Below are 23,957 nucleotides of genomic sequence, written 5' to 3' on the forward strand. Positions count from 1 at the left end.
TGGCGGGAGAGATATATTATGACATCGTTTCGCAGTTTGCAACCTCAGATTGGGTTGACAAGGACAAGAAAATATCACTTGTGAATTTTGAAAGTCTTTTCGAATTTGCGATATATATATATATGTCTTGAATAAAGACGAAAGCTAAGGTACTCCGTTGTTTCCATTTTCCCGTGTGATTTTATCAAGATATATATATATATATATATATATATATATATATATATATATATATATATATATATATATATATATATATATATATATATATATATATATATATATATATATATATATATATATATATATATATATATATATATATATATATATATATATATATATATATATATATATATATATATATATATATATATATATATATATATATATATGTGTGTGTGTATATATATATATATATATATATATATATATATATATATATATATATATATATATAATAAGAAAATAAGGAGTCTGCAATAGGCCGGTTGGCCTGTGCATGGCAGCTCCTGTCGAGAGAGTTACTACCACTCTCTATCATCCATGAATCTATCTAGCCTCCTTTTGAAACTTTCCAGAGTTCCCGCACTTACTACAAAGTTGCTAAGCTTGTTCCACTCGTCCACCACCCTATTTGTGAACCAGTTTCTTCCAATCTCCCTCCTAAACCTAAACTTATCCAACTTGAATCCGTTGCTCCGAGTCCTATCCTGCTCAGATATTATAAGAACTTTATCTATATCCCCTTTATTGATTCCTTTCACCCACTTAAATACTTCTATCATATCTTCCCGCACTCTTCGTCTTTCTAGCGAATGCAAGTTAAGTTTCTTTAACCTATCCTGATATGGAAGGTTTCTAAGTTCCCGGAATCATTTTTGTCATTCTTCGCTGCACAGACTCTAGTGAATTTATATCCATTCTATAATAGGGGCACCAGAACTGAACTGCATAATCGAGGTGAGGCCTGACTAGCGCAAGATATAGTTGCAATAAGACCTCTGCACTCTTGTTACTTACACTTCTAGATATAAAACCCAATACTCTGTTTGCCTTATTTCGAACATTAACGCACTGTTTTCTAGGCCGTAGGTCCGGGCTTACAAGTACCCCTAGGTCTCTTTCACAAGTCGACTTCTCTAGGTTGATGTTGTTAAGGATGTATACATTATAAGTATTTGTTCTTCCAATATTAAGTACGCTGCACTTGCTGGTGTTGAATTTCATTTTCCATTTTTCAGACCACCCCTGCAGTTTATTTAGATCCTCCTGTAATGCACTTGCATCCTGCCCTGAATTAATTTGCCGCCCTATTTTGGTGTCATCCGCAAACTTGCTTATGTCACTGCTGATCCCAGTATCTAGATCGTTTATGTAGATTATGAACAAGAGTGGGCCTAGTACTGACCCCTGGGGAACCCCATTGGTTACACGGCCCCACTCAGATTTAACACCATCTACGCTGACCCTCTGCGTTCTATCGGTGAGCCATGATTTTATCCAATTTAAAAGTTTCCCCTCGACACCATGAGCCTTAATTTTTCTCAGAAGCCTCTGATGCGGTACTCTGTCAAATGCTTTGCTAAAGTCTAAGTAAACAACATCGTAATTTTCGTCATTATCTACTACCTCGAAGACTTTCCTAAAAAACGTTAGCAGATTTGTTAGACAAGATTTTCCCTTTGTAAACCCATGTTGAGAGTCGTAGATTTGCTTTTCTCTAGATGCGATCGGATGCTATCCGCTATAATTGATTCAAGAAATTTCCCCACTACTGACGTCAAACTGATCGGCCGGTAATTTGATGCTGATGCTCTGTCTCCCTTTTTGAATATGGATACTACATTTGCCTGTTTCCACAAGTCTGGCACAACTCTAGTGTCTAATGATTTTGTAAATAAGTTTACGAGGGGTCCGCTAATCTGTTCCCTACACTCTTTCAAGACTCGAGGGAAAATTTCATCCTGCCCTGGGGATTTTGTTTTCTTTAGTTTATTTATCTTCTTAAGAACATCCTCTTTTCTGATAGTGATATTCTTTAATTTCTCCTCTTCCTTTCCCTTAAATATCAGTTCCACCTCTGGAATTTCATAGCAAATTTCTTCTGTGAAAACTGATAAGAAGTAGCTGTTCAATGCTTTGCTTATTTCCTCACTGCCATTTATCACTTCTCCCCTCCCTGACTTTAAAGGGCCAACTTTGTCCTTGACCTTTGTCCTATATACCTGGAAAAATCCGTTGGGATTCGCCTTGGATTTTCTTGCTATTTTGATTTCATAGTCTCTCTTTGCCTTCATTACATTTTTCTTAACATTCCTAGATAGGTCATTATACCTGTTTCTGAGCTGCTCCTCCCCTCCCTTTAATTTCTTATATATTCCTTTCTTTATTCCTATGTCATGGTTAGGTTTTCTGGTCATCCACCTTGGCTCATTCTTATTTGACCTAATTTTTCTGTATGGTATATTTTGTTCTTGTGCTTTATGTAGTATACTAGTGAATATATTATAGTCATGATCAATTGTTGTGTCATCTATGACCTCACCCCTTCCTACTGGGAACTGACGTGACTGTTCCCAGGTGACCTCACCTAGGTACCTTCTTAACCCCTGATAATCCGCCAACCGAAAGTTTGGGACTCTGACCATATTGTCATTGTTTTTCGTTTCCCAATTTAGGGTGAACCTAATTTCTCTGTGATTACTGTTACCTAGTTCTTCCCCTACTGTGATATCTCTGAAAATATTTTCTTTATTTGTTAATACTAGGTCTAATATATTGTCACCTCCAGTAGGTTCTGTAATTAGTTGTTTAAAAAAATTGTCTTGTACTGCGTCTAGGAAGTCTTCAGATTCATAGTCGCCTACAATGTTGTCCTAGTCAATATTTCTGAAGTTGAAATCCCCCATAATGCATAGGTTGTTATATTTTGCTGCCCTACTCATTTCCTGCCATATGGGCTGAGCTGCTTCTTTGCCAAGACTTGGGGGCCTGTAAATCACTCCCATAATTAGTTTTTCTCTTCCTTCCGTGATTTCTACCCACACAGACTCGGTTCCTATTTCACCCTTTATTGAATTATTAATACAATATTTTAATGTATCCTTGACGAAGAGTGCGACCCCTCCCCCCTTCCTACCTTCCCTGTCCTTGTGAAAAAGGTTGTACCCTTCTATGTGGTACTCTGATAAAAAAAATTTGCTCGCCAGATTCATCCAAGTTTCGGTGATTGCTATGACGTCTACATTCTCGGTACATACAACCGCTCTCAGCAAGTCTATTTTATTTCTAACGCTCCTACTGTTTGTATAGTATACATTTAAACCTACCCTTCCCTGGTCCTGTTTTACCCCTTGTCCTGAGCAACTAATTTTACTTCCCAGGACCTGCTTGTTTTTTGACTCCCACTTTCCCAGACTTCTCTCTACTGGCGAACCCATGTTAAGGTAATTGATCATCCTCCAAGCAAGACTAGACTTCGAGTTTATTGCCGACTACAGAAAGAGTCGTTAGGTCAGACGAGTTTAACTTCACATCACGCATCTTTAAAACCGGACACAAACCCAATTTACGTACCAGTTCACAGACTACCTCATAGTTAGCGCGCTGTAATACAAGACATGGTTCAAGATTGTTTCGACCCTTGGCCTCTTAGGGTGTAACAAAATTACAAATTCACAAATTCAACTTCTCTTTGTGTTACAGGTCCAAGGAATAGATCAGCTAAAACTAATGGCCCATCACTTTTTTCGTAGATTTTAGTGTATATAAACAGAAAATAATTTCAGTTTCAATATTTTGCAACCTTTTGCTAGGTAAATTTTAGCGTGAAATTTATCGAAAATCTAACGTACAGCTGCATTAGTGCATTACAATTAAATAGTGAACATTGCTTTCTGACTTCATTCTTTAACAACCCAACTAACAATATTTTTTTCTGTTTCAGATTCTGATGCATTTATAAGTTGATAATATTTGCGATGGCTGCTTGTGTCAGGACGAGGAACCAAAAATCCAGCCATCTCAGTCACTATCTTGGGTCTGGGAGAGAGCTCCTGAAGTCAGGTTGCTACATTGAGAGATGCTTTGAGATACGGTGTTTTAATCAGGCAAATCAGTGAAAAGAACCAAAGAACTTACACAAACAAAGACATTGCCAGTGATATGACCAAAGCTGTCTTGGCACAGTACACTCTGGCTAACGCTCAGTTCAAGCCTCCAGTCATAACAAGTCAGAAGAAGATTAGTGAGAGACTGCTAGCCAGTTGGGAAAAGGCAAGAGATATCTCTCTTGGGAGAGGAAAACTTGCAGTTAAGGACAGCTTTGCCAAGCAACTGGACCAGTTATTTGACATAATTACTTGCAAGTGCCCAATTGTTCTCTGTCCTGAGTTTGGATGCGATCGTGACTGTAAATCCGAGGCCCACATCTCCTGTATTTGCAAGCGTGAACTGAAGATTCCTGTGATCGAACTGGCATTTGTCAAAGCACAGAGAGAGAAGACTGGCAGTATAGGGGCTCTCATGATATTCCGGAGTCCAAGAGACAGGAGGCTGCCACAGAGAGACAGAAGAGGAGAAGAGTTGCCGAGGAAAAGAGACTTGAGAAGGCCCAGGGTGAGGTAAAAAAGGCCGATGATTGGAGTCAAGCTGATTCAGAGTTTAATGACTTCCCCATGGCTGATCCGAGTGCTGACCAGGAGAATGGTGACTTTGTCCCTAACCCAGAAAATAATGATCCCAAACCTTCCAGGCATAAGATTCGAAATAGGAAAGATATCCCGAGCATAGCTCTGGCCAACATGCGACACCACACTGGTCTCAGAGCAACTGCAGAGATAGCAGCAGCTGCCTGGGTTGACGGTGGTTTGATAACACCTGATGATGTTCACCTGGTGATAGTTCATAGCAAAGTAAGAGAGCTCAGGAGAAACTTGTCAGTAACCTAGAAGAGGAGTTTGATAAGGGGATAAGAGAAAATGGAATCAATTGTTTGTTCTTTGATGGGAGAAGGGATGACACTAAAGTGTTCATGAAAGTTGGAGATTCTGACAAGTTGTTCCCTGCCATGGTGAAGGAGGAACACTACTCCTGCTGCAGTGAACCAGGAGGGAAGTATTTGTGGCATTTCACTCCAGAGAAAGATGACATCAGGAAACCAGCTGAGATAGTGGCAGATAACATTGTGAACTGGCTCAGAGAGAGGAACGTAGACCAGACCCTGCAGGCCATTGGAGGGGACAGCACCAACACGAACACAGGGTGGCAAGGGGGGGTCATACAGTGGATAGAGCGGAAGATTGGGAGGAAGCTGGTCTGGATTGTTTGTGACCTCCACACCAACGAGTTGCCACTCAGACATCTGATCCAGGAGCTGGATGGCAAGACTCTTTCAAACAACAGATGGTCTGGTCCTCTTGGCAAGATGCTGGACTCTGCCACTGAGTTAGAAATAAATCCGAGCTTTGAAAAAATCACAGTTGGCCCTCCACTCGTTGAGCTTGCACATACTGTCATTGACGACCTGAGTACTGACCAGTACTATGGTTACATGATTTGCAGTGCCATCAAAACTGAGGTCATGCCTGATAGACTTGCTTACCTGCAGATAGGTCCAGCCTCACATTCTAGGTGGCTCACAACGGCTCTCAGGTTCTGCAGAATTTGGGTCGCTCATCATAAACTGAAAGGGAACCAGCTTCACAACCTGAGACTTATTGTCCAATTCATCGTGAGTGTCTACTTGCCAAATTGGTTCAACACCAAGGTCAAGTCATCGTTCTCCGAAGGTCCGAGGCATGTTCTCTTCCAGCTTGAGCTCTTGAGGAGTCAGCCAAGGAAGGTTGTTCAGATTGTGGAGCAGACTGTGAGGAGATCTTCCTGGTATGCGCATCCCGAGGCAGTTCTGCAGACAATGCTCTGCAGTAAGGATGAGGAGGAGAGAAGAGTGGCAGTCAAAAAGATCTTGGATATGAGACTTATGAGAGGATCTGGGCATGTCAGTTTCTTCGTGAGTAGGCTTGCTTACACACTGTGCTAATGCCCAAAGTGCATCAGCAAGCGATGGCTTGTTGGCCTCTCGAAGAAGTCCATTTGTTTCAAACAAAGCTGATGGAATACTGCATAACTCATAGTGAAAGAAGTCAGCAACACCATTGTTAGTCATGTCCTTTGCAGCTGTTATCAAGTGCCGAAGCAGCAGCTGTGAATCAACTTTTGCTGAAACTTTGTGGTCCAGTGTATTCGAAGACGTTTTTCCTTTTCATGCTTTTAAGTATTTTTCTACCTACTTCTGTTGCTTTGCGGGCATTTACAGTATCAGCAGCGTAACACCTGTTACGATGTTTCAAAGGGATGTGGCTGTGTTAAACGGATTTCTTTCTCGAATAAATGCAAGAAAGGCCTGTGTGTCACTTTCATCTCTTCTTTGTCTGGCAACTGTTGCCTCTTTGTGCTGCTCACTGGTTGCATACATCGTTCCTGTAACCTCCTGCAGAGCCCCGTTGATATCTGCACATGCTGGCATGGACAGTAACCACTGTATACGTTGTGCCTCTGAAATTCTATGCCTCCGTGTCAAGCCACCTGTTGACGTCATACTTCGCATGAGTACCTGTTCAATGATCAAATCTGAAGACAGGCCACCGCAGTAGCGATTACTTCGACGAATAATATGGTACCCAGTGTCGAAGCGCGCAAAGAAATCTGGATGGTGTGTCTGGAGTTGAAGTATCTGCTGCAGACGTAAGTACACTGACGTGGTGTAAAGGTTGTGCCCCGCAGCCGCAAAGTAAGGCAACATTTCTTGTAGACATTTCAGATGAAGGGACCAGTTTCCACTACGTTCAGTTTTGATGAATTTGCGAAGAAGGTCCACCATTGGCAGGTATTTTAACCACAACTGTGCAGTGGGGTTGTTGGCGAAAGTATGTGTCTGGTTGTCCAGTTCCTGCTGTATCCTCTCAAGCACATCTTCAGAACATACATCTACCGGGTTTAACTCACTTTCCATCAGCTTGTCAAACAACTGAAGTGCATCTTGTAAATCTTCGGAGATGTGATCGAGCCGCACTGAAAAAGTAGTTGGGGATGGTGATCTCTAAGCTAAACTGGATTCTGCCTGGGTGTCAACTGATTCAACCGTTTCTTCATCATAGTTCCTTAGTTCAGGAAGGGGAACTTCGAATGGATGAGATGTAAGAGGTGCATTCAAAGCAGCATCCACAAGGAAGTGTCCACGGACTGCTCTTGCTACTGCTTTTCCGATGAGCATTTTCCCAACAGCATTTGGAGCATATCCCACTTCAAGCACCTATGCCAGACCCGAACCCGACATGATATTCCCGATGCATCCAAGGAAGCTCATTTGTGTGTGGAATGCTCCTAACCGAAGTACTATTGAGTGTCGATCACTGTTCGTAAGTTTACTAGCAACAGTGATCTGGGCCTTCCACCATAACGGCTGTTCAGGGTAAGGACTGGCTGAACATTCTGTCGACTGGCCTCTACGGACACGAACATTAGGGTGGAAGAAATGCAATTCATGTCACTTGGATCCATATCTATCATGGGCAAGAATATGATCGAAGACTGACCTGGATGACTACCACGAGAAATAGCTTACATCATACCTGACCATCTAGGCCTTGGTGCACGAATAGGCCAAACAAATTTCCAGAGCAGATCTAACTTACATGTTGGGTCTACGTAGCTGAGACATTGCAGTGTATTATAGAGGAATGGTGGGTTATCGTTGGTTGATGACGTGTAGTAGTGTACTTTGATTTTCCCAACCGCTGTCACGTCATCGAGTGTTGCAGAAAGCCTGGGGACTTGTCTAGTTACTGTGGTCTTTGGCGTCACTGTCGCAATGATGTCCATGTCATGGAATGTGCCACGGCCATCAAGTGTGTCGATTTTGTGGTCTGCATTATCAGCAACAAACTGGATGAAATGAGCAAACTTGATGCCTGGAATATCAGTGCCCTGACTGTTAATAGTAGAACGTTCGAACATTTGAACTTCAGAATATGATGCACTGAATCCCAAATTGTATAGAAAATCAATAAGGGATTTTGATCCGAAGTGATGATGCATTTGCACAGCGAGGCCAATCTGAAGTGGTACGACTAGAACTCTTGGTCTGGCAGCTTGCATAATAGTCTGACCTATGGATGCGATCCTTCGCTCAGCTCTATTTTCGCTGAATTTTGTTCTCAGGAATGGGTGCAAAGAGTCAGGTACATACTCACTATTTTTTTCCAAAGAAGACAAGTCCTCAAAACTTGGATATCTATCAGCACATGGTTCAGTGGACTTAATGTCACTATTGGTGAGATCTGTAGGGGCTCTTACTCGTCTTAGTTTCTCTTCCTCTACATCCGATAGTCTGTGGGTTTCATAAAATTCGTTCATGATATTCGATGCTGTACCCTTCAGTGTCACCACATTGGCCTTGTTGTTGACACTAGTGATTACAAAGTCGTTTCCGAAGTGCTCTTGTATGCGTCCTTGTCACAGTACTCCTTCATTTTCTGTACCAGGTCACTAATGTTATCTGCTCGTCATCATTCTCTTGAAGCTAGACAACAACCTTCAAAAACGCCTCTTCTCTAGATACATCTATCGGCCTGCCTGGAGTTTGTTGCATGTCATGCCTCGAGACCTGGAAGGCTCTGGGTATCTGTTTCCCTGCTCGGAAATTTGTGCTGCATATCTCGTGGTAGACTGCATCTGCTGCGTCCAAATCCCGGGCAAACTCAATCCTGCTGTGAACAGTCTCAGCCCAACTGTCTGCACGTTTCCTACACGCAGCCAAAATAGTGGACTGGAAGTCATTTGTTCTGACTGGGAACACATCACAGCTTCTCTTCTTCCCTGAAAACTTAGCAGGTTATCCACAGAATAAGCAGTGTTCGCGGAACTGAAATTTAATTTCACTAGATCGAAGAGAACGGCGGCTGGTGGATGCTGTTTCACTACTTTTTCTCAGGTCTCGTTTAATAGTGTTATTGTTGCAATAGTCGAAGCGACATTGTTTGCGCACAGATTGGCGTGCCAATACAACAAGCATGTCACCTCGTTGTTCACTGGCTTTGTTAACACCAATACTTCCTTTATCACGAAGCACAACTATATCTTGACCGTTGACCAGCGGTTCCTTGCAGACTACACAGACGTCCATTTTCAATCTGAATGAGAAAAAAGGATTTCAGTACATGAATAAAAAACAATGAAAATTAACCCTTTAAGTATCACAGGCAGATTTCAAGTAGTTCCCATAAGTTTTCCTTTTACCATCAAAATGTGACAATCAAATTTTAATTTATCTTTTGTTCTTTATAAGTTGATTATATACTGTAGTTCTTGTATCTGAAAATGAAATACATGGTCGCCGACGCTTTGTCTCGACATAACACCAGTGACGCCTGATCTTCGTTCACTCTATTGCAATTACAGGATGAACAAGGACTTGATCCCTCGTGGTCTACAATCATTTTTGCTCTAGAGTCGGGGGAGGAGGCTAATATACCGAAGTTACCTTTTCCGTTCAGTCAATTTGAACTATGGCAAGACATACTCCACTGCTGCAGACCGAATGCACAGGATACTGTCACACATATTGTTGTCCCTGACACTCTACGAACTGCGGTACTAACCCTATACCACAATGTAACTCAAGCAGGCCATCCCGGGCGTGACAAATGCCTAGCGGAAATTATACTATTTTTCTATTGGAATACAATGAAAAAAGACAACGGGCAGTACATTGTTAAATATTTATCGTGTGTGGGGTACTACCTTTCCACCTGCTCCAATGTTGGAAAACTCTACACCGGAAAGTCAATTTGACACAGTCGCCATTGACTTGTTACTTCTTCCGAGGAGTCACCAAATATCCTCGTTCGTACTTGTGTGTGTCGATCATTTTTTTAGATTCATGATTTTAGTCCCACTGTAGAATAAACCAGCCGATCTCGCTCACGATCTGGTGATGCATCTCATATGACCTTTTTCTACACTTAAGGTTCTTGTCTCTGACAAGGGATTAGTTTAAGATTCAACTTTTAGCACAAATTTGGCAGCAATATGGCATCCAATAAAACTTCATCACAGCTTATTACACATACACGAATGGTCTTGTTGAAAAAACAAATAGTAAAATTCTTGAAATTTTTAGACACATTGTGAATCCAATGCACAATGCATGGAAGAACTGGTTACCTCAAGTAGCAGCCTCGATTAATGGGTCGATTAATAGCTCCACGGGCCAATTACACTACTATATTGTTTATGGCACAGACAAACGTTTTCTTTATGAAGTACTTACAGGAACTCCTTAACCTGTATACAATATGGATGATTATGCTAATAAGAAAATCAACGTTTTTGCAAAGATCCACGGCAAGGTACGGACACATTTAGCAGCGTCATGCGCTGAAATTATTTATAAGCAACACAAACAAGCTAAGCCTATAACACTGGAAATGGTCGACGCTGTCATGGTAAGAGAACCTGAACGGATCTCCAAACTTGCACCCAAATTTTCCGGTCCATTCCTGATTACCGCCAAGGAAACGGGCAACAAATTAAAACTATTGAAACCAAACACACAAACCTCAGACGAGGTACAGTCAGCCAAAGATGCACCGACCCCACCCTCGGTCTCGTGCTCGCAATTTTACCTGGCAATACTTGGTAAAGGATGGTTGTATGTAAAGGTGATTGTGATTGGTGGATCTGTTTTCGGCTGTATCACTGTCAGGATAATTATTGAACACACCAAAGGTAACATTTTTAAAATAATGAACTATTCATTGTTATTTAAGCTCATGAGAAGTTTCCAAATGTTCCTATATTTGTTTAAATAATGAAGAAAATTTGATGGGAGAATCTTGTGGCAGCTTTGGTTGTAGTTGAGTTGCCAATTCATTAATCAAACAGGGAGGTACTACCGCCTGGGAAGATATTAGAAGCATAATGTGTTGTCTAATGGTAGACCCTGCTGCCATATGGCATCACGAAAATTGTGACCAAGTCCCAGGTTGCTGATCTGACTTTCTGCCTCATTTACACACAATATATTGTTTCTCACTTTTGATTTTTTTTCATTTTTGCATTTCTTTATGGTTCTTTATTATTATTATTATTATTATTATTATTATTATTATTATTATTATTATTATTATTATTATTATTATTATTATTATTATTATTATTATTATTATTATTATTATTATTATTATTATTATGATTATTATTATTATTAGTCCCCTTGGTCCCTGTTCACCTAGCAGCAATGTAGGTACCTGCTGTAAATCGAAAGTTGCGAATTCGTATTCACGGACAAGTTGTTGGAGCCTCCAATAACTTGCTTAGACATAAACCATTGACTCTTTAGGCTTCTACGCCCTTGACTCTTCAGGCTTCTACGCCCTTAACTCATGAGTCATAAGGCAAGCATGAACTTAGCATGCTTCCCTGTTGGGCGCTGTAAACGATTCTGCGCTTCACCTTACACAAGGATGTAAGGGGAGGGGGTGCCCATAAAAATAAATAAAAAGATCATTATTATTATTACATTTTCGCCCCCCAGGCCCCGATGTGGGTCAGTGACCTGTGCCCGGGTGGGCTAATCCCTGTAACAAAAAAGAAAAAAAATGGTACCTTCCCCGATACATGTAATGACACACTTGTGACCCTGGATAAACAAACTGAACATTAGTAGTGCCTGATCACTTTTAATTTTCTTAGCAATGGATAATCCTAAAGTGATTATCCACAGTGTAAATCGCTATATACGGTATGTATGTCTGGCCTATGCATTCAACTTTATTCCTACTGCAGAAGGAATATGCGAACTGGCGATCATACATGCGAACGCTCGCACAGCGCTGACACATATACTTAGACACCTATTTCCAGGAAAACGGTATTTTATGCACACTCTTCATAACATATACTGTATATATATATATATATATATATATATATATATATATATATATATATATATATGTGTGTGTGTGTGTGTGTGTGACTTCAGACTATTTTAAACTCACCAATAGTGCCGTCATAACCTTGCCAGCCCATCATTAAGTTTTGCCTTTAATTTGATTTGAATTTCCTATCTCATATCTTTATTTTTTAAATGTCAATATTGCTCCTAGCAAACTCAATCTAGTTTCTGATAATTTAACAGTGTTGCTTATCGCACTGAAACACTAATTCCTCCATTTGATGATATTTTGCAATTTAATTTGTCTAAGGGTTTTGTAATTCCCAGTTTTGTGTTACCATCTTTCATTATCATTTTATCAATGTTATGTATATTTTGCTTTTATAGACCTTTTTTCTTCTCGATAGTTTGAAATGTACATTTTAAAGCCCTCACACGTAAGGCACTTAAGGCTAGGAATTCAGACACTCAATCATCTAAGAACTGCACCTCGGCGAGGCAAGATCTTCTCTGCTCCCGAGGTACTGCGTGAAACTGACGATGCTGACCTGTGACCAGGCGAAGGTCGTAAGACTGTACCCAATCACATGCCCTTCGCGCAAGCAACTAAACCTCCTTGTCCTAATGAAGTTTTTTGACGCCTTTGGAATCAGGGGGGTAACAAGGGTCGTCCGCAGAGCGAGTGGTAGCCTTATCGTCACCTTCGCGGAATGGGGACAGGCCCAGCAAATAGCCAACATAACAAAAATCAACGGGATCCAGATACTAGTAGAAGCTCGCACAGAGGACAACTTGGTGTTGGGAGTCATCTCCCACACCGAGATGGAACACCTTGAAAAAGAAGAACTGGCCGAGCTGATCGGAGACCAGCTCTCAATAGTACGGAAGCTGACCAGTGGAGTAGCACTGGTTGGCTACCCCAAGAAGCTACCAAGCACCGTTTTGCTGGGATGGGAGAATATCTCAGTAAGACCGTATGAAAGAAGACCAACAAGATGTTACAAATGCCAGAGGTATGGCCATCTGGCGGGGAAGTGTCGTGCTCGGGAGGTCTGTTGCAGTTGCAGGACACCCGGGCACCAGCACACCAACTGCTCGGCGGCCGCCAAGAAATGCGCAGCTTGTGGTGGCCCTCACTCCTCCTCCGACCGGGAGTGTTCCAAGTGGAGGGAGGAGTGTAGGGTGGCTAAACTGCGAAGCAAGAAAAAACTGAGCTACAAGGAGGCTCTCCTTGTAGTGAAGACCGAAGAAAAGAAGAATCAAGACCCCAAGAAGACCACAGAAAAAAAATCAAGACCCCAAGAAGACCACAGAAAAGAAAAATCAAGACCCCAAGAAAACCACAGGAAATAAGCCAGAAATACTTAAACTAATATTTACACCGTTTATAGACGTTTACGAGAATGTACCAGAACAAGACCAAAAATAAGAATGTATACCAGAACAAGACCAAGAAGAAGAATTGCAATTGAAAAGTAAAAAGAGAAAAAGGAAGAAGTCCAAAGAAAATGACTCTGCAAACAATCAGCTTCGGCCGAAATAGCCTAACGGCGAAGTGGCCAGTAATCCCCAAAACAAGTTCAAGACACTCAACCCTCGGTTGTAGATTCCTCAGTTTAGCTCCAGCACATTTTATCTTTTATAACGTGGATAAGCATCCACAGGTATTATTTTATACTACTTGGTTAAACTATACCTCGTAGAAGTCGATGGGTGTGGCCTAGCAATGTGGACTACATACATTATGTTTATATATAATTGCTACACTCACGGTAATTATACTATGAGCAGGTTTCTAGCATTTTCTCTCTAATACTTAGCGAGTGATGTATGGTAATTAATCTTCGTGTCTAACAGATGACCTCTTGACATCTGATCTATAGCCCTCTGCTTAGACAACATAAACATTAAGGACCTGATCCCTGGCTGTGACTTAAGTTTATCATTAGTTGAACTCATTCTTTCGCCCATGATACATCGTGAGACTCCTGAAGTTCAACTTTATATTTTTATTAACGCTCACAGCACATAGCGTTAATTATGGTGATATCATAACTATTTGTGCACTAGTTTATCTTCTTAATAAATGGAGAAAAGACCATTTGGGTTTGATAATTTAACACCATAAACATTTATTTATGATACTTCCAAGGAACCTGGCAGACTCACGGTAAAGGACATTCAACGGTGATTGCTACAGGTAAACGAAAGGATTCATGATGTGGTGCAGGTCATCACACTAACATTTGAGAGGTGGTGCAGGTCCCCACACTAATACTTGTGATGTGGTGCAGATCATCATACTAATACATACTAATACATGCAAGGTGGTGCAGGTCATCACACTAATACTTGTGACGTGGTGAACTGGTGCATGTCACCACACTAATATATGAGGTGATGCAGGTCATCACGCACTTGTGAGGTGATGCATGTGTAATGAGACACTTTTCACAATGGAAGAGAATTACATATAAGTAGGAAGCATAGAGAGTAGGAATGTAAAGATAGGAAACTTGGTAGCGTGGCCGGGATGTTATTTACTCAGCGTCAATACGCTTATCTTATCTCGTTTGTCAATACACATATATCACTTCTTAAAGGGACAACTTGTTAAACACCTCTTCGATACAACTATTTATTAATTCACTCAGTGACATGGACACATTCATATCACTATTATATCGGGGTACTAACACATTATGTTTTACGTTACTCGACACTGACTCTCGGACACACCTGAATGAATACATAAGAACAAAAGAACATAAGACTGGAGGAAACTGCAGCGGGCCTATTGGCTCATACTGGGCAGTCCCGTTTACACCCAACCCCTATTGCTCATATAAGCATCCAACCTATGTTTGAAGCTATCCAGCGTATTCGAGTTAATGATGATATTTGGTAACTTGTTCCATTCATCCACAACTCTGTTTCCAAACAAGTGTTTACCTATTTCACGCCTAAATCTAAATTTGTCTAATTTAAAACCATTGTTACTTGTTCGCTCCTCGTTGGATAGTTTGAGTACCTTTGTAATGTCCCCTTTGTTTAGCCCTGACTTCCACTTATACACCTCTATCAGGTCGCCCCTCGCTCTACGTCTCTCGAGGGGGTGCAAATTAAGGTGCTTTAACCTGTCTCTATACTCAAGGTTCCTAATGCCCGGGATTAGTCTTGTCATTCTCCTCCGAATTCTTTCCAATGATTCTATATCCATTCTGTAATACGGTGACCAGAACTGAATTGCATAATCCAGGTGTGGTCTCACAAGAGCAAGATACAGTTTTAGGATGACCTCGCTAGTCTTGTAACTAACACTCCTTTGTATGAACCCAAGTACTTTATTAGCCTTGTTACGAGCAAAAACACATTGTTTACTTAGCTTAAGGTTCCTACTTATCATTACTCCTAAATCTCTCTTGCAGTCGGATTTCTCTATGGCATCGTTGTTCATCTGGTATCTGGTTTCCCTGTTTACATCTCCTATACTGAGTACTTTACATTTGTCCAGGTTGAATTTCATCTGCCATTTTTCAGACCATTCGAAAAATTTGTTTAGATCTTCCTGTAGTTTTGCCGAGTCCTCGTCAGATTTAATAACACTTCCTATTTTAGTGTCATCAGCAAAATTACTTATGTTGCTGTCTATGCCGATATCTATGTCGTTTATGTATATAATAAATAATAATGGTCCAAGTACTGAGCCTTGGGGAACTCCACTTGTGACGTTGCTCCAATGGGACTTGGTGCGGTTAATGCTCACTCGCTGTTTCCTGTCCTGTAACCACGCCCTAATCCATTTAAGGATGTTACCTTTGATGCCATGAGCTTCTACCTTTCTAATTAGTCTTTCGTGGGGGACTCTGTCGAAGGCTTTGCTAAAGTCGAGATATACCACATCATAATTGTGCCCCTCGTCCTCCGATTCGAAAACTGATGAAAAGAATGTTAATAGATTAGTTAGACAAGAACGTCCGCTTGTGAAGCCATGCCAGGAATCTGGGAATCATTGATCAATCTGTGCTTCTCCAGGTGATTTCGAATAGAGTTTGAAATGATTGCTTCCAGTAATTTGCCTACTATTGATGTTAGACTGATTGGGCGATAGTTAGAGGATAGTGATCTATCCCCCTTCTTGAAAATCGGTATTACATTCGCTATCCTCCAGGATTCTGGTACTACACCTGTTTTTAAGGACATGTTAAACAACTTAGCTAAGGGCATACTAAGCTCTTCCTTACATTCCTTTAATACTCTGGCAAATATCTCATCGAGACCAGGTGACTTATTAGGCTTTAGTTTGTCTATTTGCTTACTAACATCGTTACTAGTCACTACTATCTCGCTTAATTTGTTTTCTTCACTATCTCTGAATAGAGTCGGTGCCTCGGGTATCATGTGTAAATTTTCGGTGGTGAAAACTGTTGAAAAATATTTATTCAAATTATTGCTCATTTCTCCGTCGTTATCAGTGAGCTCGCCGGTATCTGACCGTATTGGTCCAATCTTTTCTCGTGTTTTAGTTTGTTACATTTGGTAGAATCCTTTGGGGTTTGTCTTCGCCTCCCTTGCTATCCTTACCTCATTATTCCTCTTGGCTTTTCTTATCTCGGTTTTAACTCTACTCGCCAATATCTTATAATAATCCTGGAGGTAAATTTCGCCACGCTTTATCCTTCTACCTATAGCCTTCCTTTGGCCAATGATGTTCTTTATATAATTATTTATCCATTTAGGGTCATTGTTGTCTGATCTGAGTTTTTTGTATGGTATGTTCTGCCTCTGTGCATTAAGTCACTCATTATTTAAATTGACGTGGAACTCGGTAGTCTCAGATGTCGTTATCAGGTCCGAGTCATCTGTCAGGTTCACGGCCAAGCGTGACACCCCCTCTCTCAGCTGCCTCTTTAAGCTGTCAAAGTTTGCCCTTCTGAAATCTGGTACTTTAGTGGAATTTTCCTTATGTCTGCCCTGAAAATCTAACTGGAATCGAATTTCTTTGTGATCGCTGTTTGCAAGTTCGTTCCCTACCTCGACATTGCTAATGAGGTTTTCTCTGTTCGACAGAACTAAATCCAGTATATTATTACCCCGTGTGGGTTCGGTTATATGTTGACTTAGGAAACAGTCCTGGATCGTCTCGAGAAAATCCTCTGATTCTGAGCTACCCGTAAGGTCAGTCGAATCTATTTGGCCAAGGTTAAAGTCGCCTACTATACAGACTTTGTTGTGTATGGAAGCCCTGCGCATTTCATCCCAGATAAGTCGCTCATTGACTCTATCAAGATTGGGAGGTCTATATATTACTCCTGTGATTAATTTTTCCCTACCGTCGCTTAATTCTATCCAAATTGTTTCTGTATTCCTCTCAGTTTTTATTTCTTTATTTATTTCACACTTCAGATTATCCCTAACATAGATTGCAACTCCGCCTCCTTTCCTGGTTTGCCTATCCGTATGGAACAATTGGTAACCCGCAATTTGGTATTCGACCGGCAACTCGCGTGAGTCTAGGTTGATCCATGTTTCAGTGAATGCTATTATATCGATTTTTTCGGTACATACCAAGGCCCTAATATCATCCATTTTGTTTCTCATGCTTCTACTGTTCACGTAGTAGACCTTTAAGTCACCCTAGGAATCGTTCTGACAAGACTCACGTGTACCCTGACGTAGGCCCAGTGAGTGCTGGCTAGGCTGCCTCCTATGGGAGAATCTGCTTAGCTGGCGATGCCGTGGTCTGGTCGGGAAGTCTCCCTCCCGACCTGGGGAGGGGACGTGCGTGATTCTGCTTAGTGAACCGAGTGACGACCCGAACGGGAGAGAGATGACAGCAACCAGAATGAGAATCAGTATGACCAGATTAACCCCGTGGACGGGTCTGCAGGGCCTTTATATGGGGGAGGAACAGCCGGCGTTTTGACCTCCGCCAATTAACACTAAACTGGGTTTACAAAGGGAAAATCTTGTCTAACAAATCTGCTAATGTTTTTTAGGAAAGTCTTCGAGGTAGTAGATAATGACGAAAATTACGATGTTATTTACTTAGACTTTAGCAAAGCATTTGACAGAGTACCGCATCAGAGGCTTCTGAGAAAAATTCAGGCTCCTGGTATCGAGGGGAAAGTTTTAAATTGGATAAAATCATGGCTCACCGATAGAACGCAGAGGGTCAGCGTAGATGGTGTTAAATCTGAGTGGGGCCGTGTAACCAGTGGGGTTCCCCAGGGGTCAGTACTAGGCCCACTCTTGTTCATAATCTACATAAACGATTTAGATACTGGGATCAGCAGTGACATAAGCAAGTTTGCGGATGACACCAAAATAGGGCGGCAAATTAATTCAGGGCAGGATGCAAATGCATTACAGGAGGATCTAAATAAACTGCAGGGGTGGTCTGAAAAATGGCAAATGAAATTCAACACCAGCAAGTGCAGCGTACTTAATATTGGAAGAACAAATACTTATAATGTATACAGCCTGAGCAACATCAACCTAGAGAAGTCGACTTGTGAAAGAGACCTAGGGGTACTTGTAAGCCCGGACCTACGGCCTAGAAAACAGTGCGTTAATGTTCGAAATAAGGCAAACAGAGTATTGGGTTTTATATCTAGAAGTGTAAGTAACAAGAGTGCAGAGGTCTTATTGCAACTATATCTTGCGCTAGTTAGGCCGCACCTCGATTATGCGGTTCAGTTCTGGTGCCCCTATTATAGAATGGATATAAATTCACTAGAGTCGGTGCAGCGAAGAATGACAAAAATGATTCAGGGACTTAGAAACCTTCCATATCAGGATAGGTTAAAGAAACTTAACTTGCATTCCCTAGAAAGACGAAGAGTGCGGGGAGATATGATAGAAGTATTTAAGTGGGTGAAAGGAATCAATAAAGGGGATATAGATAAAGTTCTTTTAATATCCGAGCAGGATAGGACTCGGAGCAACGGATTCAAGTTGGATAAGTTTAGGTTTAGGAGGGAGATAGGAAGAAACTGGTTCACAAATAGGGTGGTGGACGAGTGGAACAAGCTTAGCAACTTTGTAGTAAGTGCGGGAACTCTGGAAAGTTTCAAAAGGAGGCTAGATAGATTCATGGATGATAGAGAGTGGTAGTAACTCTCGACAGGAGCTGCCATGCACAGGCCAACCGGCCTATTGCAGACTCCTTATTTTCTTATGTTCTTATGTTCTTATTAGCGGGCGAGGTCAAGTCCCTAGGGTCGACCTGAGGTGTGTCAACCCGGAATGTGGTGGTACCACGAGGTCTGTAGTGTACCTGCTGTTATATGTGACATAATTCTGGGCTTTAAGCTTCGGTCTGACAATCAATCATTACACATGTCATCACACTAATACTTGTGATGTGGTGCAGGTCATCACACCGTACATGTATGGTGGTGCATGCCATCACACTGGAAGATGAGAGGTGGTGCAGGTCATCACACTGTACATGTGAGGTGGTGCAGGTCACCAAACTGTACATGTGAGGTGGTGCATGTCATCACATTGGTACAGTACATGATAACACAACACAACTGGTTACCATTTTTTGTAGGAAATGAGTTCTTCACACTATGCTACAGAAGCCTAATATACATTATAATTACTGTATTTACAGGTAATAAAATTGAATGTATGACTGGAGTGGATTCGGATGCTTTTAAGGAAATGGTCAACAGCTACTGCTTCATCATGGGCACGTTCACAGTGGATCGTCTTCACGGTGTTAAGGTGGGACTAGAAGTGCCCCATCCCGGCGTAGGTCCCCAGCAACCTGGTGAATCTATCACTTACCACACCTACTACCAGTGGGTACCCTTCGTCCTCTTCGTCCAGGTAGATCATTCAGCTTCCGTTTTCTTTTTACTTTACCCTCTTCGCCTTTGGTCGGCCAATTAACTGGTCGGGCGATCGGTCAGTTCTTTGGGCCAATTGCAAGAACATCCGTGGTGTACACCATGCTGTGGTAGCCCCATGGTCGGTTTACAATAAGCTCTCTGGGCTAAAAAAAAAAAAAATCTACGATTCGTTATTGGAACGTGGGAGATTTCCGTGGTACTCGTACGCCTGCCCGATGACCACTATTATGGAACTATATTTTGAAACCAAAAGAAAAGAAATACAATTGGATGCACATTAATTGCATAAATCTGAAAAGAAAAAATATTTTTATAAGATATCCTCCATATAGAACAGCACATGAAGAATTTTAGTGTTCTTTTTAAAAGAATTCCATGTTTGTTTAGGAACATCCGTCAGCCTTTACTTGCCTCATCGCCGGTTGTATCCTCCACATTCTCCTAACCATCATAAAAGGTAAGCCTTTACGATAACTAATCCAAATAATTTATGTGTAGAAATGTATGGAAATCAAATTAAGCTAAAAAAAGTCGTAAGTGGTCTATTTGAAGAGTGGTGAGAACTGCTCCATCTGGATATGGTGAATGACGTCCCTTATCAGAAATAATTTCGACCCAATTTTCGTAATGAGCGCAATTAATAACTGTCCACCACTACCAAAATAATTATTTCATTAGTATAAATACTTAGTAGCCTAAATTTCATATTTTATTACGTCCTAATATGCCTGGTAACCAGTGCCAGGTTGTTCCCAGGCATGTTTCATTTGTGTATCAACTTAACCACAATTTGTCACTAATAAAATAAATTCAGTGACATAAATTCATGTTCTTTTTTCAATTCCCGAAGTGACTCAATGTATTGCAAGAAAGAATTACTTTACCACTTTTTGTGCAACATTTGGAGTGGCGGTAATAATTCACTTTGCCGTTGACACTGGTAGAATCAAGTGCAGATATAGTGGCTTTGTATGTCCATGATTCCAACAAAAATGAATAATGTGTTCCAAAATAAATTAAATTGAAGGTCTTATTAGCTTTTCGGTCATCCAGGGATTTTTAGGATTTTAAATTGACCGATGTTTTCCAGTTAGGTTAAGTCAGGTAGGCTAGGTTAACATTTTGATGTAGAACATTAAAATTTTAAAGGGCTTATAATTTTTTTCTATGAATTTCTCCAGAAGAAAGGGATCAAAGTTTTGGAATCTCCATAAAAATCTACATTAGAGAAAAACATTATTTTTTGAGTGTGTTGCATATCAAACCAAACAAATCTGAGTTTCCATTGGAATTTTTAATTCTATTTTTTTATAACAGACAAAATTACGCTCAATATTTAGATGTTGGAAACTTATAAATATTAACCCTCATAAATATAGACGTTTCAGAATTCGCAAATTTAGCTGACACAATATTAATGACTTTATTTTCACTTAAAGGTGGAGATACAGCTGACTATTCACCTTTCACCAATACTGAAGAAATAAATCTTGGTATCATGATTGATGGAGAATTTTTCCGGTTCCAGGGAAGATTTTTTAATTTGCTACCTAACCAAACCTTGGAATTGGTTCCCAAACTCGGAACATAAAAAATTGGAGATTTTCCGTAACATCCCCAAATTACTCATAGACCAGAAAAAAATGCAGTTTCTGGAATTTTCAGAAAATATGCCTGGGAGAAATCATAACATACTGTATGCCTTAATTATTTTATTTATTTTTTATTTTACACTCTGCATACATACATGGATATTACGTACTAATATATTTGTGAAATATGTGGATGATTTTTTTTTTTAAATACTTTACTCTGATCATCCATATATTATAACATATCCTGCTATTAATAAAGGCTATATTCTGACATAAGCATTATCATTGTATTCGTAACGTTATTTTTATTACAGTTTATATTAAACATTAAAGAATGCAGGAATAATTTACAATTAACATTGCAGACTCCATTGAGGATATTTTTAAACCATTTAATTATCATCTTGCTCTATGTTTAACATTATTAGTCTCTGATTAGTTGGTAAAATTTCATGAATCTACCTACTGTATATGGGTTCCATGACATTTCCTCACACGATGAACCTAATCTAACCTTACCTAATATGTCTTCCTTTCCATTATAGTTGTAAGTATATGCCTTGTAAACAAATGTCAGCACACTAACTATATGAAGACTATCTGGTGAGGATCCATATACAGTATTTACATGGAATGTTTTTCCAAATAAAAGACCATTTAAACAGCAGATACTTTTCTCCAAGTGGTGGTTTAGTCCATGTCATTAACATATTGTATACATTTTTACTCCTGACATTGGGAAAGTGTTCATATCTTGCTTTCTTTCAAAGGGTATTTATTGCATTACTATAATCAGGTGGAAACAAGTAGGAAACATTGTCTCAAGTTTTCATATCTTGTAGATAACTGGCCTTTATACTTGCATAATATGAAAGTAAAAATTTTTGGGACAAAGATAATTTCCTGTTTGATAGAAAACTAACAGTTATGGTGATATTTTTTCAAGATTTTAACCCAATTCATCTGTACAGTGAGCTCACCACTGTCATAGCAAAATTATAATACCTAATACTGTACTTTGTTATACTCTACTGACTTCATCCACAGAACAGGCCATAGTTCACTGTATTTACACTCACCCAACCGCAAGTTCGTGACAAACTTATTACTTTATTGTTAGATTTAATAAGGATAAAGAAGAAAGGAACAGATATTACACTCCATTCCTACGTTTTTATGGTTGTCACAGGCTATACTTTCCTATATTCACTGTAAATTATCGTATTTCATTCCCAGAATTGGCTTATAATCCAAGAAAATAATAAAATGAGGTGCACCTTAGCTTGGGATTCAAGTTTTTCTTGCTCGTAAATCATGTAGCAAGAGTAAACGTTTCATGCCACTGACAACGTTTTGAAGGTGCAAGCATACCAACCCCCAAGTCTTCCGCCAGTTGGTACACCTGAGTACACTACGATGACGTAGTAACAACAAACAACGGTAGGGTACTACCATGGCCCATCTTGAAAAATCACTCAATTTTCACTCCATTGTATTACGACCGCCGGGATACCACAGCGTGTTATACACCACGGCTGATCTTGCAATTGGCCCTCTGTTACACACTGTTGGCAACTACTGGTCACGTACGGGTTAATGTTGGTCATGTCTGGTTTGAAATGAACTAACACTCAATGTTCTCCTTACATTATCTGACTGGTTATTTCAAGAAGTCACAACTCTTACTGCACTTGTGTTTTTTTAAGTTGAGACTGTAGAAATTCGTTAGCTCCAGATATGAACAATTGGCTGAGCAATGTACATTGAGGTGGTTATAAACCTTAAATAAGCACCTCTTGCCTTTCTATAGTAGGTATCAGGATAATTGCCCCTCGACAACTGCCCCCGGACAATTGCTCCCATTGCCTGTGAATCTGTACTAATAATTACTCAATCAAAAGACCTTTCTCATCGATTTGGGAGAAGCTGCCAGGAGTCTCATTGAAGAGGTCTTCCCCAACACAGCTGTCAAAGGATGTTTCTACCACTTAACACAAAACATATATTGCAAGTACTTGCAATTTTAGTGCGTGGTATATGACAAAGCATTTATAAATATTGATTTGGCTGATCCAGAATTTTAGCCACTTATCCACAAATATTATTAGTGTTTTACTAATTTTAGTTTCTTGCATGGTTATAGTGTTAAAAATTAATACTTGTGTGATTTGTACATATTGTGTATATAATTACTATTATACATAACAAATAAAACAAGAAAATATAACATAAATTCTTAGTGTTTTTTGTTCCTCTGTATTCAGTCAGTTCCAAGTTTTATTATTTTCTCAATGAAAAGTACAGTAAATGTCAGTACAGATTCACTGGCAATGGGGGCAGTTGCCCGGGGGGTAATTGTCCTATAGGGGCAGTTGTCCGGGGGCAGCTGTCGTGGGGGAGGGGGCAATTGTCCAAGGGGTAGTTGTGCTAGAACCTCTATAGTATACACTTGTCAATTGAAAGTTTTCTAATCTCTCTTGGTATGTTAGGTGCTTTAAGTGCCACCACCAGTTTGGTGGCCATATTTTGACGTTATTA

General features: G+C 40.2%; 1 protein-coding gene across 5 annotated transcripts in view; it reads left to right on the top strand.

The window, feature by feature from the left end:
- Positions 1-23,957, top strand: part of LOC121853430 (innexin inx2-like) — a 42,458-nt gene that overhangs the window by 11,259 nt on the left and 7,242 nt on the right. For all 5 annotated transcript variants that reach the window (XM_042347596.1, XM_042347756.1, XM_042347829.1 and 2 more), the window contains exon 2: positions 19,584-19,801. In XM_042347596.1, the coding sequence (XP_042203530.1) occupies positions 19,584-19,801 (218 nt within the window). The remainder of the gene's footprint in view (positions 1-19,583; positions 19,802-23,957) is intronic.

The sequence above is a fragment of the Homarus americanus genome, unplaced genomic scaffold, assembly GCF_018991925.1.
Source record: "Homarus americanus isolate GMGI-L3 unplaced genomic scaffold, GMGI_Hamer_2.0 scaffold51859, whole genome shotgun sequence".
Lineage (NCBI taxonomy): Eukaryota > Metazoa > Arthropoda > Malacostraca > Decapoda > Nephropidae > Homarus > Homarus americanus.